General features: G+C 48.3%; 1 protein-coding gene across 1 annotated transcript in view; it reads right to left on the reverse strand.

Annotated features, from left to right (window-relative positions):
• The window catches only part of Xkr5 (XK related 5), a 28,117-nt gene extending 9,689 nt beyond the window's left edge, over positions 1–18,428 (reverse strand). The window contains exons 1-6 of the mRNA XM_052752836.1: positions 18,382–18,428; positions 17,295–17,419; positions 12,464–12,537; positions 9,208–9,301; positions 6,860–7,043; positions 430–614 (exon numbers count right to left, since the gene is read on the reverse strand). Of these exons, the coding sequence (XP_052608796.1) occupies positions 430–614; positions 6,860–7,043; positions 9,208–9,301; positions 12,464–12,537; positions 17,295–17,419; positions 18,382–18,428 (709 nt within the window). The remainder of the gene's footprint in view (positions 1–429; positions 615–6,859; positions 7,044–9,207; positions 9,302–12,463; positions 12,538–17,294; positions 17,420–18,381) is intronic.
• Between the last annotated feature and the right edge of the window lie 1,003 nt (positions 18,429–19,431).

Here is a 19,431-nt window from a genome sequence, read left to right on the forward strand (position 1 = left end):
GAGGGAGGAGGAAGAAGTAGTGAGGTGCCCTGACTGGATTGGAAGCTGGGAACGTATCTGCAGGAGACTGAGCTATGCTTTCTTGGGGCTTTCCGGTGTCAGCTGTACTGTGACAGGCTAGACCCAGGAGAGATGGACATGTGGATGCCCTGAGAGGCAGACTTTCCAAGGGAGTTCAAAGGTTATCTCCTCTCTGCACAACTTCTGTTTTAAGGATTGACTTTACTTTACCCCCAAGAAACCAATTCTCTGTGACTTCATGACCCCGAGCAAAAGCCATTTGTAACCATTTGAGTTAGTGATCATGGGGTTTTCCTGGTCTCCCAAATAGGAGAAATCTTAGAGAGGACACCAGGTCTAACAAGGTCAGGCACATGTTCCTGTCATCTGGGAAGCAGCTGGTGTGAGTCCGTGGTGAAAGGTACCCACCTGGTACAATATCAGTGAAGTCAGAGGCCAGGAGCACATACACCTGAAGCAAGAGGTGGGGCCCTGTCTGGAGCAGAGCCTCCAGGAGCCGGAGAGCTGACAGGTCAGCCTCCTGCAGGTGCCGCTGTCCCCAGCAGGGAGCCTCCCTTCCCCTCCACAGAGCGGCTGCCACAGAGTCCCAGTGCCTACAGAGAGCAAAGACATCATGACATAGACCATGAAATCAGCTGTGCAGACACCAACCTTTCATATGGACGTATGAGGCAGTCTCAAGAGTGTCCTTGGTACCTACGGATGCCCCTTAGGACCACCAGTGATGCGGCTGCTGAGCGCTGAGTTCCAGCTGCATATTTCAGTTCAAAATTCATGTGTTCAGGGGGTGTCACTGTACGGGACTGTCCCCAAGGCTGGAAGGGCTAGGGATGTGTAGGCTGAAGCTGCTGCTGGGCTAAGGAGCCAAGGCTGGGCCTGGTGAGGCTTGCAAGGAATTTTGACCAATGTCTTCACCTCAAGTCTTCCAGGGAGGACAATGGATCCCTTCAATAGAGATCTGCTGCAAGGCACTGTGGGTAATCATCTCTTTAGAGCACAGGGATGGAGGACCTCTCATTTTTTCCTCCATGGAGTGTAGAGCTCTCAGTGCCCTGAGACATGAATACTCTCAAAGCATCTGGGGAAGATGGGTCTGGGGTCCTCACAGGAGTCTGGCAAGAGACCTAGGTGGGTGGGGCAAGGCGGGGAAGCTAGGGGCTGATATGATCCTATTTAAGTACATCGGGGTTCAGTTTCAGCCCATGGAAGTTGGCTTTTTCTCTGGAAAATTGAAATTGGGAGAGGTATGGATGCTGTGTTTGAGTTTGAGAAATGGCATAAATGTGTACATTTGTAAGCATGCTTGTATATGAGTGCATGTATGCATAAATGTATGTGCAAACACATGCATGTTCAGTATGCAGTCATATATATGCCTGTGTACAGCACGTGCAAACACACATAGTGCATATGCACACATGGGCATATATATATATGCATATCACATGTGTACATGTCCATACATGGATCACACAAATACATGTACACTATATGTATATGGATATGTAGGTATGTGCACAGCAGACATGAACGCTAACACAGTACTCAAGCAGTCATTGCTGAAGGTTCAGTGTTGGGAATAGGAGTGCATGCAGGGAATGTTCGAGTCTGCAGAGGGGGACTTGGCTGAGCAGGGTGGAGAGGGGCTTAGATGTGGCTCTAAGACTTGACACTCAAACTCTTGGATGTGGTGACACCAACATGTAACAGAAAGAAGCCTGCTCACAGCTGCTTGACTGGCAGGGGAGAATAGACATTTTGTTTTCAGAAATGAGGGATGTGAGGACAAGTGGAGCCTTCCCTCACACCTTGGAAGGTTCTGGGGCTTTTGGTTGTAAATTCAGACTTACGGACAGAGGCAACTGGCATGGTCAAGTGGACAGGAAGTGGCTAGAGGAGGTGGTGTGCGGAGATTGGGGGCCCAAGGCGGAACCTCAGCAACTAGTCTCCCTGAAAAAAGAGACATCACCAAGAAGTGGTTGGTGGTGAGGGCAGCAAGTTTGAAAAAGCACGGAGCATTCTCCAAGTCAAGTGCAGACACAAAGCAGCACACACAGAGCACAAGAGGCTGCTGGGTTGTAAGAGGGACAGCTAGAAAGGGATCAGGGGCCTGTCTCAAAAGTCCGTAGGATTAGTCTGCACAGGGCCACAGGGCCACAGCAGCCTAGGCAGCACTGGGTGACCTTCCTAGTATGCAACAGGAATCAAAAGTCAGAAAGAAAGCGAGCATGCCCTTGTCTGTGTTCCCACAGGCATACAGTAGGTGCTCTGTTCTGATGCTATCCTCTTGTGAAAGTCGACTAGGAAGTGGCATGGGTCACTTTGGGTTTCAGGACCCACCAAGGGTGAAGTTTTACCCTCACCTAACATCCTCCCTGGGCCTATGTTCTGTAGCAAGGAGGCCGAGTGCCACTACCGGCCATGTGGAGAGCAGTGCCCAATGGCCCCATCTGCGAGGTGAACCTCCTCTCCATGCCCAAGTTCGGAAACAGCAGCTCCTGACCCAGAGCCAGGCACACCTCGGAGGTCGCCTGGGAAAGTCAGCAAAGCAGCTTGCTAAGGGTCCAAAGAGGACAAGCCCACATTCCCATGTCCAGGCCCAAGGTTGGGGGCTTTGTCTTTGAAACAACTTCATTCCTGGTGCTGAGGGTCCAGGAAAGATGTTCAGGGCAAATAAGTTTCCCTTTCCATCATTGAACTCCTGGAGAGAGCTGATTCTTTCTCTGAGTCTTTGAGGCCATCCTCCCCGACACAAACTTAATGTTCAGAAAAAGCATGTACTAAAACTGTATGCCATAGTTTTCCTTTCCATCCCAGACCATCTCTCCATGGGGTGGGCTAGTTTCCTCTTCCTGTCTGCCCTCCAGTCCCTACCAAAGGTTTTTTAGTTCATCCCCCTTCCCCTTTGGTACTAGGGAATGAACCCAGGGCCTTCTGCTTGCTGGGTCAGTGTTCTACCACTGAGCCGCATCCTCAACTCCTTCAACATGGAGTTTTATTGGGCTTTGACTACAGAAAGACTAAGAAAAATGAAGGATGTTCTTTAGAGATATGAGTTTCCATTGTGCAAAGCGCGCGCACACACACACACACACACACACACACACACACACACACACACACACATTCTACATGCGTAAATCAAGGAAGAAAAGTGTGTTAGCAGCTGAGTGTCTTGCACCCAGGTCCTCACTAGGGAGGGGAAGGTGGTCATTGAGCGTCTCCTGGAGAGAACAGAACAGCTGCAGATAGGAAGCTGAGCTGAGAGTAGGGAGTAGGAGAGATCAGTGGGACGGGACGCAGGCTTTGGAATGAGGCCCATGGCTTGGGACAGAAAAACAGCAGAGTGGCTTTACCAGGCTGTGGTCAGGCAGAGAGACGGAGGAATTCAGGCTGAGACTAGCGGGCAGCTGCTGGGGAGCTCCCTAGGGGGCTGGAACGAGAGGCGGGTAGTGGGAGCTTGTTCTGAGATCCTGAAAGGCACCCAGACTTCTTTTTCTGGATGCTATGCTTCGGCCCCCTTCCCCCTTCCTCTGTCCTGGGTTTCTGGCTGCCAGTGCCAACTGTTCCTGGTGCCCATCTCTCGAAGGCCTGATTCCGTCCTCTGCTCCAGGCCCTTCTCTTTGTCCTGATGGTGCCAGTGCTGTTCCCAAGTTAGTCTCAGACACCGTACTCAATTATGTGTGTCTGCAGTCTGTCAGGGCACACACAAGTCACCCAATGTGAAGCCATATTGCTGATGGCCCAAGATCCCTGGTTGCATTAAAAACAACATCTGCCATAAATGGAAGTTTGGAAGAGCAATTACCTCCTCACCTGACAGGTCTCAGCTCTGAACAACACCGCCACCACAGCTAGAATGGTCTATCCTGGGCTCACAGCTTGGGAGAGTGAGTGATTCTTCTGTCCATGTTAATGTTTTTGGTGATGTTAGCGCTGAGACTGTCAACAGTGAAAGGCTTGAATACAGCCGTGCTTCATGTGCCGACTTATTTGTGTGTGTGTGTGTGTGTGTGTGTGTGTGTGTGTGTGTGTGTGTGTGTGTACACACAATGGCACACAAGTAGCAGTCAGTGGACAACTTTTAGAGTTGACTCTTTCTACCAAGTGAGTCCCCAAGATTGAATTCAGGTGGCCAGGCTTGGTGGCAAGTGCCTTTACCTGTGTTTAAACATTGAATCTGCACCAATCCGTTTACACACCCTTAAAGTTCGTCTCAACTTTCTCTTCACTAAAGAAAAATTGCTATGCCAAGATGCTCGCTGAGGAGGAGAGTATTTAGGTAGTCTCCCATGCTCCCGGGCTGAGTTTCTAAGTAGCTACGCAGGCTTTTAAAAAAGGTGAAGGAGACGCACGTACACACAGTATCAGAGTGGAGACGAAATGTTCGATAGGAAAAAATAACTGCTGTTGTGTAAAATGAGTTGTAACTACTGTCAGATTCTCTTGAACAGTAGATTTAACATTGTAGTTTGTGTTGTTTGGAATTAAAACCAGAATCCATTTATGTCTTCAGCCCTTGCATTTTTTATAAGGGGTTTTTACCTCAAGGGGTTTGTGTTTAATTGATTTTTCTGTTGGTTGTTCATTCGTCTGCATTTCATTATGGAGTCAGTTTAATGGGCGGGCTTCATTTTATGAAGGTCGAGATTGTGCAAAACACAGCTGCTCTGGCTCCCCCTACAGGCGCTTTGCCAAACTGCAATGAAAACCAAACCAAACCAAACCTGATCTGCATGGCTTATCTCCTGCTTTGTTTATGAAGAGGCTGTATCAGGGTGAGAGATTCACCACTTCCAGCGTTCAGCGCTTCCTGCTGAGGAGGTAGACTGCAGTTGGCCTCATCGGCAATTTTTGGAACACTGTGGAGGGGCATCCGTTATGCTTCTTCTGCCTGCCAGGAAGCGGAGAGCCTAATCTGCAGTCCAGTTCTAAAAACTGCACGTTCTGGCTTTACCGCCGGATGTGTTACTTTACCTCTTCCTGGAAATCAATATTTATTTTTCCTCAAGTTTCTCATGAAGATTTATTTTTATTTATGTGACTGTCTGTTAGCTCCTCTCTCTCTCTCTCTCTCTCTCTCTCTCTCTCTCTCTCTCTCTCTCTCTCCCTGCGCCTATGAAGGCCAGAAGAGGGCATCAGATCCCCTGGAGCTGGAGTTAGAGGCTGTCGTAAGTCATCTTATGTGAGTTCTGGGAACTTAAGAGTAGCCTGTGCATTGTTGTTGTTGTTATTATTATTATTATTGTTTTGAGACAGAGTCTCACTATGTAGTCCCGAATGGCGTGGAACTCACAATGTAGCTCAGGCTAGCCTCTACCTCACAGAGTTCCGACTGGCTTTCTATCCTGAAGGCTGGGGTTAAAGGCTTGTGTCACACCAGGCTCGATACATTACTTTTTAATCACCTGAACGGCTTTTCTAAATTAGCTATGCATGTCTTTTTGTTTCTCCCAATCTTCGATTTGCACTTGTCTTTCCATTTTATCCACGTTAATTCTTAAGTATGTACCAGAAACCATGCCTCCATTTAGTGGTGATGTTGAGAGCTCAGGGGAGTTCACTGTCAAATACCACAGATCTTGACCACCCTTCAGCCTCTGGCCTCACTTCTCTGAGGGTCTCTACAGAGCCCCAGAAGGCAGATTTACCAGAGAGAGGTTAGGGATGCTTCTTTCTAAAGACCACTCTGAATTCTGTTTTTTGAGCTATCAAATTCTTGTTTGTAGTGACGCTACTCGAGTTGTTTGATAAGCCATTGTCTTTGAGGTCTCACCCTGGACAGCCGGCTACCTGACCAGCAGTGAGCCTTCTGGCCTTCTTACAAGCCCAGGCAGACGAGGGGGTAGATAGTAGGTCGTGCTCCATGAAGGCTGCCGTCCCAGGTTCTGGGAGATGACTACTTCCCCTTGCTGGTGACAGCTCTGTTCTTTCAGGAGAACATAGAGCTCAGACAGGAAGGCCCAGCTCGGGAGAAACTGCCGTGGCACATGTGTGTTCTTGATGCCTTTATATGATAAGGGTCTGCCGGGGAGGAACATGAAGAGGAGGCAGTCACCTGATGTCCCTCTGGAAGCACATTCTACTCTGACCCGAGTCCTACTTGGGTAGACACAGAAGGCGCATGCTCCCACGGCAGAGACACAGCACTTGGCAATGGCTCCTTGGGTGCCCTTCAAACCGTGGTCACCTGTGATTTAATAAAGCACTTGAGCTTCAGAATTCACCTGTCTGGCTCCTTAGTTCTTCCCCTTTTATAAAAGCCCCTTAACTCTATGGGGCTATGGGGCAGCTGAGAGCAGAAATGTGCTGTGTGTGTAAACACACAGCTTTCTATCTCTACTTCACCTCTGGAGATGCCTCTGGGCCCAGGGAAACATACCACGGATCCATACCTGACAACCTTTCATACAAAGAAAAGAAAAACAACCTCCAAACTGCTGGCCCTAGCTCCCAGGTCACTTCTTCCTGCCACAAAAGCATAAAGCAAATGCCATCACGTGGGCTTCACCATCTAGTTTGTGGTTAATTAAGTCTGTGCCGCTGTCATGGGCTAAGGTCGCAGGGGTCAGATGGAGCACTTTAAGCAGACTGATTTATGTGGTTCCAGAGGTTGATTAAGGGATGGTGTAGAAGCTGACTCAAAACAAGAAAAAGCACTTGAAAGGTCACCGGTGAGGTCAGGGGGAAGCCTCCTGATGTTAGAGATGCTTTAGGATGCCAAGGCCAAACAGAGGTATGGCCTTGAACGTCCGTCCATGGCTTTAAGGTTGGGGTGTGTATGGACAGGGGGAATTCTCCCATCGCATCGGATGGAAGAGAGAGGGCAGTTCCTTACCGCTTCCAGACGCCAAGCTGCAGAAGATGCAGCAACACCAGCCGCCAGTGACCCTGATGCCCATCTGCTTGGAACCACAGATAGCTAAGGGCCTGGACCAAGAAGCCGGGCAGGAGAACAGAAAGGGTCAGCCAACCCCAGAGGAGATGACCTGTGGCAAAGTAGTAAACGATGGTGCAGAGGCCTGGGGTGAGAGAAAGGTGGGGGTGTGGGAAGAAGGACAGAGTTAGGTAACTGTTTTAGAAACGCTTGCTCTTGCATGTCACAATGCTCTGACACCCTGAAGACCTTCCTGCCACAGACAGCACAGTGTTCTTCCAAGAACGTGCCAGGGATATGCACACTAGCCAGCCCAGAGCTTCTGTCTTATGCCCAGGCACCCTGGGAGATGGTACTGCTCTGCCTTAGCCAGTCCACAGCCAGGGCCCAAGTGAATAGAAACCTCCCTTTAGCCCAAAGCTCACAGAAACTACCCACAGAGACCAAACCCTCTGAATCTGTTCACCCTGGTCAGTCTGTCTTGTCTGAGGAAGCCCCACCAGAGGTCTGGCTCCTGGTCAAATGAGTATTCCCATATGGGTATATCCCACGTGGTATATCCTGCCTCTATACCCCTGGGACCTGTGAGCTTTCCTAAGCCTGTCTCCTTGTCCACTAGGCCATTTCACAAAAAACAAAATAACCCACATCCCAAACCAACCTGACACAGCATCCTTACCATTAGCAAAGAGCCAGCAGGGCCTGCTAGATATAAGACAGGCACAAGGGTAGTGGTATGTGTGTGTGTGTGGTTGTCCGTGGGCTTACACAGAACATGTGTAACCAAGTACCTGATGGCTAGTATGGGCTCGAACAGGTGAACCTTCTCCTAGGGGAGGCCCAGGGATGTGGGGGCCAACAACATGGAGTGATCTCACCCTCACCACACTGTTGCTGCCTACCAGAGCTGCATGTGCTGGACTTCAGTTACATTCTGTGTGAGGCTGGCTTTGTCCTTTCTTTTCATGTGTGGGCCTAGGGACTGAACTCAGGGCTGTGCCTATGCTAGGTAAGACCTCCACCACTGAGCTATCCTCCAGCCCACTTTTACTTTTTGTTTTGAGACAATGTTCTGCTAAGTTGCTTAGGCTAGCTTTGACCTCTTTCTGTAGCCTCCTTGGGTCTAGAACTGTCCAACCCCCACGCCCCCTCCAATGGCTTGGATTACAGGCTGGTGCTATCTGGCCTGGCTCCGGCCATGGAACCTTATACATCAGCAAGTAACTAATGGTACTACTGATAGCTGAGGGTGGCAGTGGAGGGCACTCAGCCATCCACTACTGTTGCTGGAGTTTCCCAGCATCAACAAAGAATGTGGATCTGTAAGCACAACCCCACTGCTCTGAGGCAAGGCTGGGAACCTGGCAGTTATGGGCAGAGGGATTGCCCCCATTCCTTCCTCGGCCTCAGGTTCTGTCTGGTGCTCTAACTCCAGGAGATTCCTGCTAAACACTCAACCCTTCCCTGTTAGAAAGCGTGGGTGCCTAGGTCACTTTGGACAGCAATGTGCATCCTAGCCTCTCCAGGGTCCAGTCTAGCACCCTTTGGAATTCTGAGCGGGTATCCGGGGCAGGAATCTGCAGAGACTACGTTGCCAATTAAGGATAAATTTCAGAGGCACCGTGTCCACGAGGGAAAGCGGAACTTTGGAGGTTCAGGGTGGCTGAGTCTCCTCAGGGACAAATCCTTGTAGGAGAGTGGCGGAAGTGGATGGAAGCACTTTATGCCAGCACCGAAAGGGTTACAAGTTCAAACATGAAAGGCGCGAAAAGTAATGGCCATCTTGCCTCACCTCCACCGCCTACAAGACCCGTGTCCCCTGCAGCCAGCGTTCTACCGTGTCCCAAACCCACCCCAAAAGGAAATCAGTGGCCTTTGGGATCACACCCCTCCACTCTCCCAGCCCTCGGCTCGCAAGCGGCCACCCCAGCCAGGAACCCCGGGTGTCCAGGGAGCCAGGGCACCTCACCAAGCGCTGGCTGGCGCTCCATGCAGCCTCCTCACGCAGCTCTTTGCAGAGCGCAGGCTGGAGCGAGTAGCGGGCAGGAATTCAGGAGCCCAGGTTTGGGGTGTGGAGAGGATCCATACCATGCATGGAGGGGTGTCTGCATGGGTGGAGGGAAGCATGCATTAGTGAGGGGATCGGACCGGGAGTGCTCTGCAGGCTAGGAGGGGAGCTACTGTGCGTGCATCCCGGGGCCTTTGGTGTTTGCCGCCTGCTGGGACAGCAGTGGCAGATGTGCCCCCGCACACTGGGATGGAGAGGGGGTGTTGGAGGGGTGAGCACTCGCGGGCTGCGCCGCACTCACGCGCGCTTTGCTCGGCCGCCTGCAGCAGGGCAGAGAGCCCCAGGAGCCCCGCGTACATCTTCTGTGCCGCTGCCGCCTGCGCCCGCCCCTTCCCCTGCCCAAGACCAAGTAGGGGAGGCTTCCGGCCTGGGGCCCCAAGGCAAGAGGCTTTTCGTCCAAGCCTGGTGCCGAGTTGCTATCGGGGTGGGGGTGAGGGCGGGGACGTGGGGAGGGGGTGGCGGACCGGTTCTTAGGGGCAGCCTCGCTTGGGCTGCGTTTCTCGGTCTGTGCCAGATTTGTATGCTGCCCCCTGAGTCCTCATGCCCCCTCCTCCCGCCCCAACGTCCTAATGGCTGGAAGGCACAGTGGGTTTGTTGAGAGGCCCAATGAGTTAGTCACTGGGTGATTACAGAGGTCACAGTCAGTGAGTTTGCTCAAAGACGTGTTAACCACTAGTCAGAGTGGTGGTGGTGGTGTGTGTGTGTGTGTGTGTGTGTGTGTGTGTGTGTGTGTGTGTGTGTGTGTGTGTGTGTGTGTGATGGGAGGAGAGGGATTTGAATAGTTGATTGGGTCTTTTGAAATCTTTCAGTTATGTGATCAGAAAAGAACAAGGGACCCCCCCTCCCCCCAACAGCTACTTTGCTTACAGACCTTTCCCCCAGGTATCCTTGAGGGTTAATCCAGATCCCCCAAAGCCAGAAGTAAACCTGCCTAAGGAAAGTCTTTCTGGGCGATGAGAAAGCATCACCCTTACATTTGTTACAAGGCAGCGGTTCTGTAGGATATGGCCATGGATATGGGGGAGGGGCAAAGATTGTTCTGAACTCCTGATGTCCCGTGGAAAATTGTTTCATAACCACCGAGCAAAGAGGGCGTGGTAGAAAAATTACTAAGTAGAGATCAGGCCTGCAGAGATTCTTTCTAACAGGACCTAACAGAACTCTTGCCAAGGAATAAGAATACATAAATTAGGAATGGGAATAAACACTGTTCATGATTGGTGTGGGGTGGGGGAACATTCCAATATCGTTATAGCCTTAGATTTCTAGGTGTATGATTTGAGAAATAGATACATATCCCATGTCTCATATGTTAAAAACAGTCCAGGGAGGGTAAGATGGATAATCAGGACATGGGCTGCCTCTCTGCTCTGCCTGTGTGCTGTGTGCAGTGTGGAGGGCCATCTCCCTCAGGCTCTGCATCTTCCGGAAGGCAGGACAGGGAATTCCAGCTGGGATATTCTATCTGGTTTGAGGGTTGTATGGCAAAGGTGGATGGCTCATGACCACGGACAGCCTCCTGTGCATTCAGCCTCCTGTGCATTCAGCCTCCCTTCTCTCTGCCTTCTTTTTCTTCACGCCACTTATATCATCTAATTACCCCCTCCCCGGGGTAATGTGTCTTCTTTCACTAGCATGTTATGGCAGGAGGGGAGGGCCTTCATCTGACTATTGACACTTTGTCCCTGCACCTGACTCAGGGGAGACTATTGAGAGAGTTTTCTGGGGAGATGTAACATGACAGACAGAAGTAATGGTTGCACCCATGTCCAACTTGGTAGACCAATGAGTTCTCACTGGGGTTTCTAACAGGAGCAGGGATAACTCAGAAGCAGCTGTATCATCAGAAACCTCGCTCTGACATGGGCTTAGATTCCTCCCACAGAGTCCAAATGACATTAGCACAGAAATGCTGGTATCACCTACCTCTCATGATGACTCGGGAAATCTCATGAGAAGGGAGCTGGGTTGTGAGATTCCTTGTGGTCTTGAGACTCCCCACACTCACTAGGCGGTGGTGGCACATGCCTTTCATTCCAGCACTTGAGAGACAGAGGCAGGAGGATCTCTGTGAGTCCGAGGCCAGTCTGGTCTACAGAGCAAGTTCCAGGATAGGTAGGGCTGTTACACAGAGAAACCCCGTCTCGGTGGGGGGTGGAGAGTGGGGGGTAAGAACTCCCCACAGTCTTGGTGAGTTCCAGGACCCAGCTGACATGGCCTGGCTGGATTGCTGGTGGGCTCTCTCTACGTAAGAATCTGGCTTCTCGGTGTGAAGAGCCTTCCTCAAGGCAGGCAGAATCCCTTCCACACAAGACATGTCTGAGCCCAGGAATAAAATAGGTCCTAGGAGGTGACAGGAGCTGCCTGTGAATACCTGTGCATCTCCGTCAAGTGTTTCTTTGTTTCCCAGGGGGCTGCTTGTAGACTCTGAAGGTTGCCGACTCAGGCCTCCTAACCAGAGTATGTGCTCCTGTTGACCCCTCAGGCGTAGAACTCTTCTGTTCCCTTTCAATCCTGCATCCCCAGGCTTTTCTGGGTATTCCAGTTGGTGCGGAGACTTCCCTGCCATACTCCAGGGGCAGAGGCAGAAAAACACCAGCAAGAGAAAGTAGTGGATCCTCATGGTCCCCAGGAGGCCCAGAGCAGAGAGGAGAGACTGCCATGAGGCTCAGGGGATGTGACAACCCAAGGCCTGAGTGTGGCCTTATTTTAATGGGGATAGGATTTCCCATGCTCATAGAGACCCTTAAGGAAGGAGCTGCAGCCCAGAGTGAAGCCCTGACTCTCAAACCTCCTGCCATTTGTCCGGACGCTTCTGCAATTCAGTGAGAATGCATTGCTGGATATGATTTGATTTAGCTCTCATCTTCAGAACCCTGGGTCAGTGCCTACTGACAGGCAGCCCCACGTATGACTCAGAGAGGTAGTTCGAGGAAGCCCAGCATTCCAAGCATGTGGCTTAGGATGCCAGCGGAGGTCTTAACCAACAGAGTAAGGTTGAGGCGTGAAAAGTTCCTTGTATTGTCCACGTGGACACCGAGTGAATCTCTGGTCCTAACTCACTTGGTTTGGTGGGTTAGGGGCTGTGGTACCATGCCTGCTGCAGTATACCCAGAGAGCACCAGTCCGTAACCCCGGTGAACGTGGGGGCCGGAGTGGAATCTCTCATCGAGTGTGAGTGTGGCCTTTCTGTAAGAAGACCTTCTTGCAAGCTAAGAATATTTTCCACACAAGGCATGTCCTTTAGACACAGATAAAATATGGGGAATGGAAGATGCCAGTGTCTGCCTGTGGGTAAGCCTGCCTCCATATCCAGGACAGTCTCTTCCCTGTGTTTCTCAGGAGACAGCTCATAGATGTTGAAGGTTGTCACTTTAGGCCATCCAGCTAGGGTATGCCCTCCTGGTGTCCCTCCTACCTGTGATTGTCGTTCCTCATTCTCTTGGGTCCTTGTATTCCTGGGTTTGATATAGGCCTCAATTTCTGAGGAGGCTTACCTGGGTGATCTGGGAGAAGAGGAGGCTGAGCAGCAGAACCAGATGGTGATGGATCTTCATCATTTTCACTGTGTCTAGAATGCAGAAATGAAGAGAGACTCTTGAGATGCCCATTGGACAGTGTCCCAAAGCCCAGTTGTGGCTGTATTTATAGGGATCAGGATTGTACAGCTCTGTAGCAGAGCATGATATTGCAACCCCAAGTGAAGTTCTGATAAGCAACCCTCCTGCCCCTCAAGGAGCCTCTAATCCTGTGGGCAACATGTCTTTGTGGTTAGATTTTCGCTTTTATCCTGGATACCCAAGTCAGTGCCCCCTTCTAGACCGGTTATATTTCCCAGTTTGGGGCGTTTGGGTAATTCTGGTAAGGATCCCCACAGTAGGGACCCTCCTGCTGCAGGGACTCAAAGAACCTGTCTGAGGAGGCTCAACACTCAAAGCAGCTTTCTCTAGTGTTGATTCAGGCCTGTGCTGTGTGGTGCTGTATGATTTTCTTCCAGTAGGGGTCCCAGCAGCTTCATTTTTGCAAATGGACATGTATTTCCACAATGGCGTCGGCTCAGAACGTGAACTCCTAGCGTGACCAGCAGAGGGCAGCTGTGCACGCTCCTCAGAACCACAACTAGAGTTCATCATTCTGTTAAACAGTTTCCGAAGATTCCACTTATTCCCCCGATTTTAAAGTAACATTTTAAATTTATTGCTTGAGAAGTTCATAGTGTATACAGTGTATTTTCATTATATCCATTCCCATTCCCTCTTAACTTGCCCTGGATTCTCCCTTCCCATGTCAATCCCAAATTTATGTTTTTAAAACATTTTTTTAAAAATAATTCACTGAATGCAATTCATGTTGCACGTGTGAACACCGGTGTTGGGCTACCTATGGGAATATGAACAAACTGCTAGTGGCATACCACCAAAGAAAAATGACTTTTTTCTCTCAGCAGCCGTTAATTACCAGGAACTTCTCAGTTAGGGTTGGGCCCCAAGAGCCCCTCCGTCCGTACTCACGTTTTTACTAGGAGGACCTTGTTCAGGCAACAATATCACTGTGAGTTCATGAGTACCATTGCCACGTCCGCAGCACGGCATTCCTTAGACTCTTGCCCATTCTCTGGCTTCTACATTCTTTCTGTCCCCTCTTCCATAAAGATCCTTGAGCTTTTATTTTCTTTCTTCTCTTTTTTTTTCTGTGCAAAATAATTTTTACTTTGATACACTCCCATTTGTCCACTTCTGATTTTGTTTTGTGGTCTGTGCTTTTGAATTCAAATTAATGCACTAGTTTTCCCTAAGCAGAAACACCGTTTCCTGTTTACCTCTAGTCTTACAGGTTGAGGTTTTATATTCAAGCATTTAACCCAACTTGGTTGGTTTTGTATTAACATATGACTGGAGATAAAAGGATGAGATTCTGAAACTCAGTCTCTGGAGTTTTTCCTGTGATCAGACAGGTTACAATGTAAAGTCTTGACTCTATGTCTACTAGTACCATGAAGGTACTAACTAGGAACCAATGTGGTTCCAATGTGTGCTGATGGGTGGGGGAAATGCAGGTTCCTTACACAGATCCTGATGAAGTTTACAAATACCTTCTGAAAGTTTCTAAACCTTTAAAAGATTTAGGGGGCATTGATCTTAAGTTTCTGCCAGCAGAAGCAACATAATCCACCCATCCGAAAATGTGAACTCCCTATACCTACGGAGATGCTTATGGCCACTCTGTGGCAGGTGCCAGGCAGGGCTTTGAGTCTTCCGAGAACATTCCTACCTCCCTTTTGCTTCCAGATGCCTAGCAATATTAGACTCACTCCCAGCAGTCTCCTCAAGGTGAGACACACAGTGTGACCCATTAAGAGGTAAAGAGTCCTCTTACCAGAGAAAGTAAACTGGGAGATGTGTGTCCGAGTGGGTCTCATGTGCACACCACAATGAAAGGAAAACAATCATTACAAAGTTAGAGTGGGTCATGAAAAACAGCATTGGCCTAGTTCCCACAATTCTTCTTTCAATATTACATCTTGGTGAGGCAGAGACTGCGTTTCTGCACTTAGTTATTTGGATGACACACGGAGTGTGGGCTCTATGTGCTCACTGTTGCAAATGAAAATGTCATCTGCCTTGGTTTTACATGGTGGAAAGAGTACCAAAGCTTAGTTACTGGAATGTGATAGTGAGTGTTTCTCTCGCTCCTCACATCATTCTACCTCACTCTGCCCTAAAGTGTCCCTAGCTGGTCCTTTCACATGACTAAGAAGTAAATAAATGGAGGGACACTATCCTATCAGGATCTCTGAACACCTCAGTGGTCTTTGTCTGAAGTCAGATCTTATGGTGGGAACTGTGGCTGCTGACATCTGCAGCCTCAATGCAATGTGAGAGTATTTGGACCTCATGGTTATGGGGGCGTGTGACAGCACAGAGTCTTATTTTGTGAGGTGGATGTGGTGACTGTGACATTCGAGCTCCCATCTTTTTGGTTTCTTAAGATTTATTTTTTAAACTATTTTTAATTATGCATAGGTGTGTGTGTCTGCGTATGGGTATGTGCATATGAGTGGCCAGAGGCATAAGATCCCCCAGAGCTGGAGTTACAGCTGTTATGAGCTGCCACATGGGTGCTGGGAATTGAACCCTGATCCTCTGAAAGAGCAACAAATGCTCTTAATCTCTGAGCAATCTCTCCAGCCCCAGTTTTAGCTTTGAAAAACATACATCTTGACTCAGTATGGTCACGTAGCTGTGAGCAGAACTTGAAACCTTTCCTTGTGCCCAATGGAATCTACATACTGTGTAACCAGCAATTTCATATTCTTCCCCTCCTCCTGCTACTAGCAACCAAATTTTTTATTCTCTGAAAAATTTAGACATGTAAAATTGTACTTGAACATATCCACTCTTACTCCCTCCCTCCAACTTCCCCTCAAACCTTCCATCACACCGCTCTCCAAATTTCACGTCCTCATATATTATTATTATTATTATAACCCACAGAGTTAAGTGGGCACATCCACTGGTGGGGGAGGTGAGCAACCTATCAATGGCCAATAACTCTGTCCCCTCATAGCAGCCATCACCTGTCAAGGGTTCCTCAGTTTGGGCTGAGGTCTTAGAAGCCTGTTCCTACTTCTTGCTGAAAATTTTCTTTTCTTTTTTTCCATTTTTCAAGACAGGGTTTCTCTGTGTATTCCTGGCTGTCCTAGAACTCACTCTGTAGACCAGGCTGGCCTTGAACTCACAGAGATCCGCCTGCCTCTGCCTCCCGAGTGCTGGGATTAAAAGCATGTGCCACCATGAAAAAATCCTTGCTGGATTTTTTCACTGGCTTGATTTTGTGTGGGTCTGCACAGGTAACCACAGATGCTGTGACTTCATGTGTATAACTGTCATGTCACATCTAGAGGACAGCATTTCACTGCACTCCTCATCCTCCTGGGCTTTCCTTCCACTCCCTCTTTCATGATATTCCTTTACCTTGGGATGAGGCTTTGATGTAAATGTCATATCTATGGCTGAGCACTTACACTTTCTTATGCTCGACACTCTGAACGGTTATGAGTCTCTGCCTTAGCTACTACCTTTTGCGACAGGAGGCTTCTCTGACCAAGATCGGGGCATCACAATTTATGAGTGTAAGCATAAATATTTAGCAGGCAGTTTGACAACATAACTACTTAGCAAAATATGTGCCCATTGGGACTATGACTTTTCTAGCCATGGGGTACAACTCTGTTTATAGCACAAGGCATGAGTTTCCTTATATGGAATAGACCTCAGCTGCAATTAAGAGAGTAGGAGGTTACCCTTATTAACAGGCTTGACAGTGTTGCATTAGTAAATCAGTATTGTAGCATGATGGGTCCAGTGTTGGGTAAAAATATTGGTGTATTTCTCCCACAGCAGCCTATATGACACTTTCCATAATTTCTTTTTTAAATGTATTTATTTTTATTTTATGTGCATTGGTGTTTTGCCTGCATGTATGTCTGTGTAAGGGTGTCAGAGTGTAAGGGTGTCAGATATTGGAGTTACAGACAGTTGTGAGCTGCCATGTGGGCGCTGGGAATTGAACTCAGGTCCTCTGGAAGAGCAGTCAGTGCTCTCAACCTCTGAGCCATCTCTCAAGCCCTCCATCATTTCTTGATTGATAATGAATGTGGGAGGGCCCGGCTTACTGTGCACAGTGCCACCCTTGGGCTGGTGGTCCTGGCTGCTATAAGAAAGCAGGCTGAGCAAGCCATAGGAGTCAGTCAGGAAGTGATGCCCCTACATGGCCTCTGCATCAATCTCTGCCTCTAGATTCCTGCCCTGCTTGAGTGTTTGCCCCAAATTCCTTCCATGATGGACTGTGATGTAGAAGTGTATGTGAAATAAACCCTTTCCTTGACAAGTCACTCAAGGCTACAGTGTTTTATCCCAGCAATAGAAACCCTAATGAAGACAGGGTGATGATTGAGAGAGAAGTTAGTCACAGGCTGAAAAGATCCCCATAACCCGGCTTCCATTTCCAGTCACCTGAAATTTCTTTTTTGGAAAGAAAGGAATGAGTCTAAATTTGAATTCTTTATAAAATTAAGTAGAAGAAGCTTTGCTCCATCCCTGGCCATCCCTCTTGACCAGGCAGAATTTGTGCCCTGTCCTGTCCCTCATTCTAAATGCCATCGAATAACATACTGTATCTTACTCAAAATTCACAGGAGACTCATTTTATTCTGTTGATGACATTCTCCAAAACATGACTTCCTTTACTAAAGGGGTGGTTACAAATCCTTTATGGGATTTTTGGCATCTGCCATTCATTGTGTTATGGGTCTCCTGCAGCACTTGCCTGGATTATTGCAGCAGCTGCCAATTTGTCCAAAGAAGGGGCGATCATCGTGGAAACATTTTCCTCCAGGTTTGAAGCAGTTTATACTATCACCTACAAAGGCTGACTTATGAGCATGCCAGTATCTGCAAGGAGGAGCGGAAAGACCTGATACTCTGCCTATAGACACAGTGGTCTGAGTAAACTTGATAACAGCAAGACATAGCTTTTCAAAACAAGCACAGAATTTTCTGCTTTAAGGATGTTTTGAATAATTGATCCATGGGGACACTAATAAAAGCAGGCCTTCATGGAATTCACTCACCAGGGAGAGCATCAGCGATCAATATCCATATATGATTTGTGACTGTTACATTGGAAAGGACATATGTAGAACATTTTCTTTCCTTTTTTTGAGGGGGTTGAGCGTGGAGATAAGGTCTCCCTCTACATCTCGGCTACACTCTCATACTTGTTTTGTAACCCAGGCTGGCTTTAGATTATGTACATAATCTTACCTTATCATGGACTGGGGGAGCCCAGCTCCCCAGAACTGCTCCAGGGTTGTGAATAGAAGACCTCAGAGTAGCGAGGGATTAGGAAAAATTCTTTTCTAGCTAGAGGCTAGAATTTTTCTATCTGAGGGTATTTAGAAATAAGTTTCTATCTATCTGACTGGTAATATAGTTAAACACACTCTCTCTGATGATAACTTTCTCTTTTGCTTCATCTTAGGAATGGTCTCTGACTCCTTCTGTCTCCACACAGCTACATATCTCCATACTGCTGCATACAGCTACGTATCTTTACATACATACACTCACATGGTTACACATCTTTCTTTTACATACATTTCTCTTCTACATCTCTTTTCTATACAGCTTCATCTTCCTTGCCTCCATACAATTACAAATCTCCACACAGTTACAGCTAAACATCTCATTTACATAGCTCTCTCGCCATACAGCACTTTACACCGTTCCTAGGCACAGCTCCTCTACACAGCAGCAGCAGCTCTTTCACAGAGCTCTCTCTCATACTTACTCACACACACATACTTCTACATTATTCACTCATTCTTTACTCACTCACTCTTTCACCCACTCACTCCCTCACATTTCTCTCATGCTCCTCCTCCTCCTCCTTCTTCTTCATCTTTCACTCAGTACACGTACACGTACACACACACACACACACACACACACACACACACACACACTTCCCTCACATTCTGCAGCAGCTCTTACATAGCTCTACACAGCCCTCTCTCTCCACACCACCACGGCTGCCTCACAGCCAAACTCGGGACAATTATAAGTTACATTTTCAGGGCCCTACCCATTCTCACAACACATGATAAGTCATGTAGTTTCTCTTAGGCTAGTAATGTCACACTGACGCATGCATGTAGCTCTAAGTTGGTGAGGGGTCCCAGACAGTAAACAATTGGCTGAACCTTGAGCCGTCAGGGAATATGCAGAAAGAGAGCTGCTGCAGGGAGCCAATCTCAGTGTAAACAGCCTGGCCTTGATTTAGCAATAAACAATACCTGGGAATTAGTCTTTGTATATTTTCTGCAGGGGCAGTTAAGTCTGTTTTGAATTTGTTCTGAAGTCCAAAATTAGCTGTCTGTGTAAAAGGCTGTCTTTGTGATTGATATGTCAGTCTAAGTAATGTAAAATATCCCAGCATTATTTCTATACATCAAAATTACACAGCTTAACCAGAAGTCATAACCTTACCATCCACAACTATAAGTATGCCCAACGATGTTAAACACACTACCAAAGGGCTGTGGGAAGCACCCACAGCTGTTCTTTTAGGGAGGAATAATGGTGGTACATGAGAAAGTTACAGACAGAAAACAACTGGTTTCCACAGCCAGTGACCCCACGGCTTAGCCAGGTGGGGCTCCCCATCAGGGAGTTTGACAAATCTGGTGGGTCGACTTGTCAAACACTAGTTGTCACCTGCTGCATACTGCCACCGCCCTCAGCATTAACTCATCCTCTTGAGTGCTGAGATTACAGTAATGAACCAAAATACCTAGTGGAAGAAATTTATCATCATCATCGAGGGTTCAGTGGGACCCTGGTGTAGAGATGGAAGAGAATTGAGAGATCTGCTGCCTCCACCATCCTGTCCTTTCTTCAGAGCT

This window comes from Peromyscus californicus, unplaced genomic scaffold, assembly GCF_007827085.1.
Source record: "Peromyscus californicus insignis strain IS unplaced genomic scaffold, ASM782708v3 Scaffold_23__1_contigs__length_62951481, whole genome shotgun sequence".
Classification (NCBI taxonomy): Eukaryota; Metazoa; Chordata; class Mammalia; order Rodentia; family Cricetidae; genus Peromyscus; species Peromyscus californicus.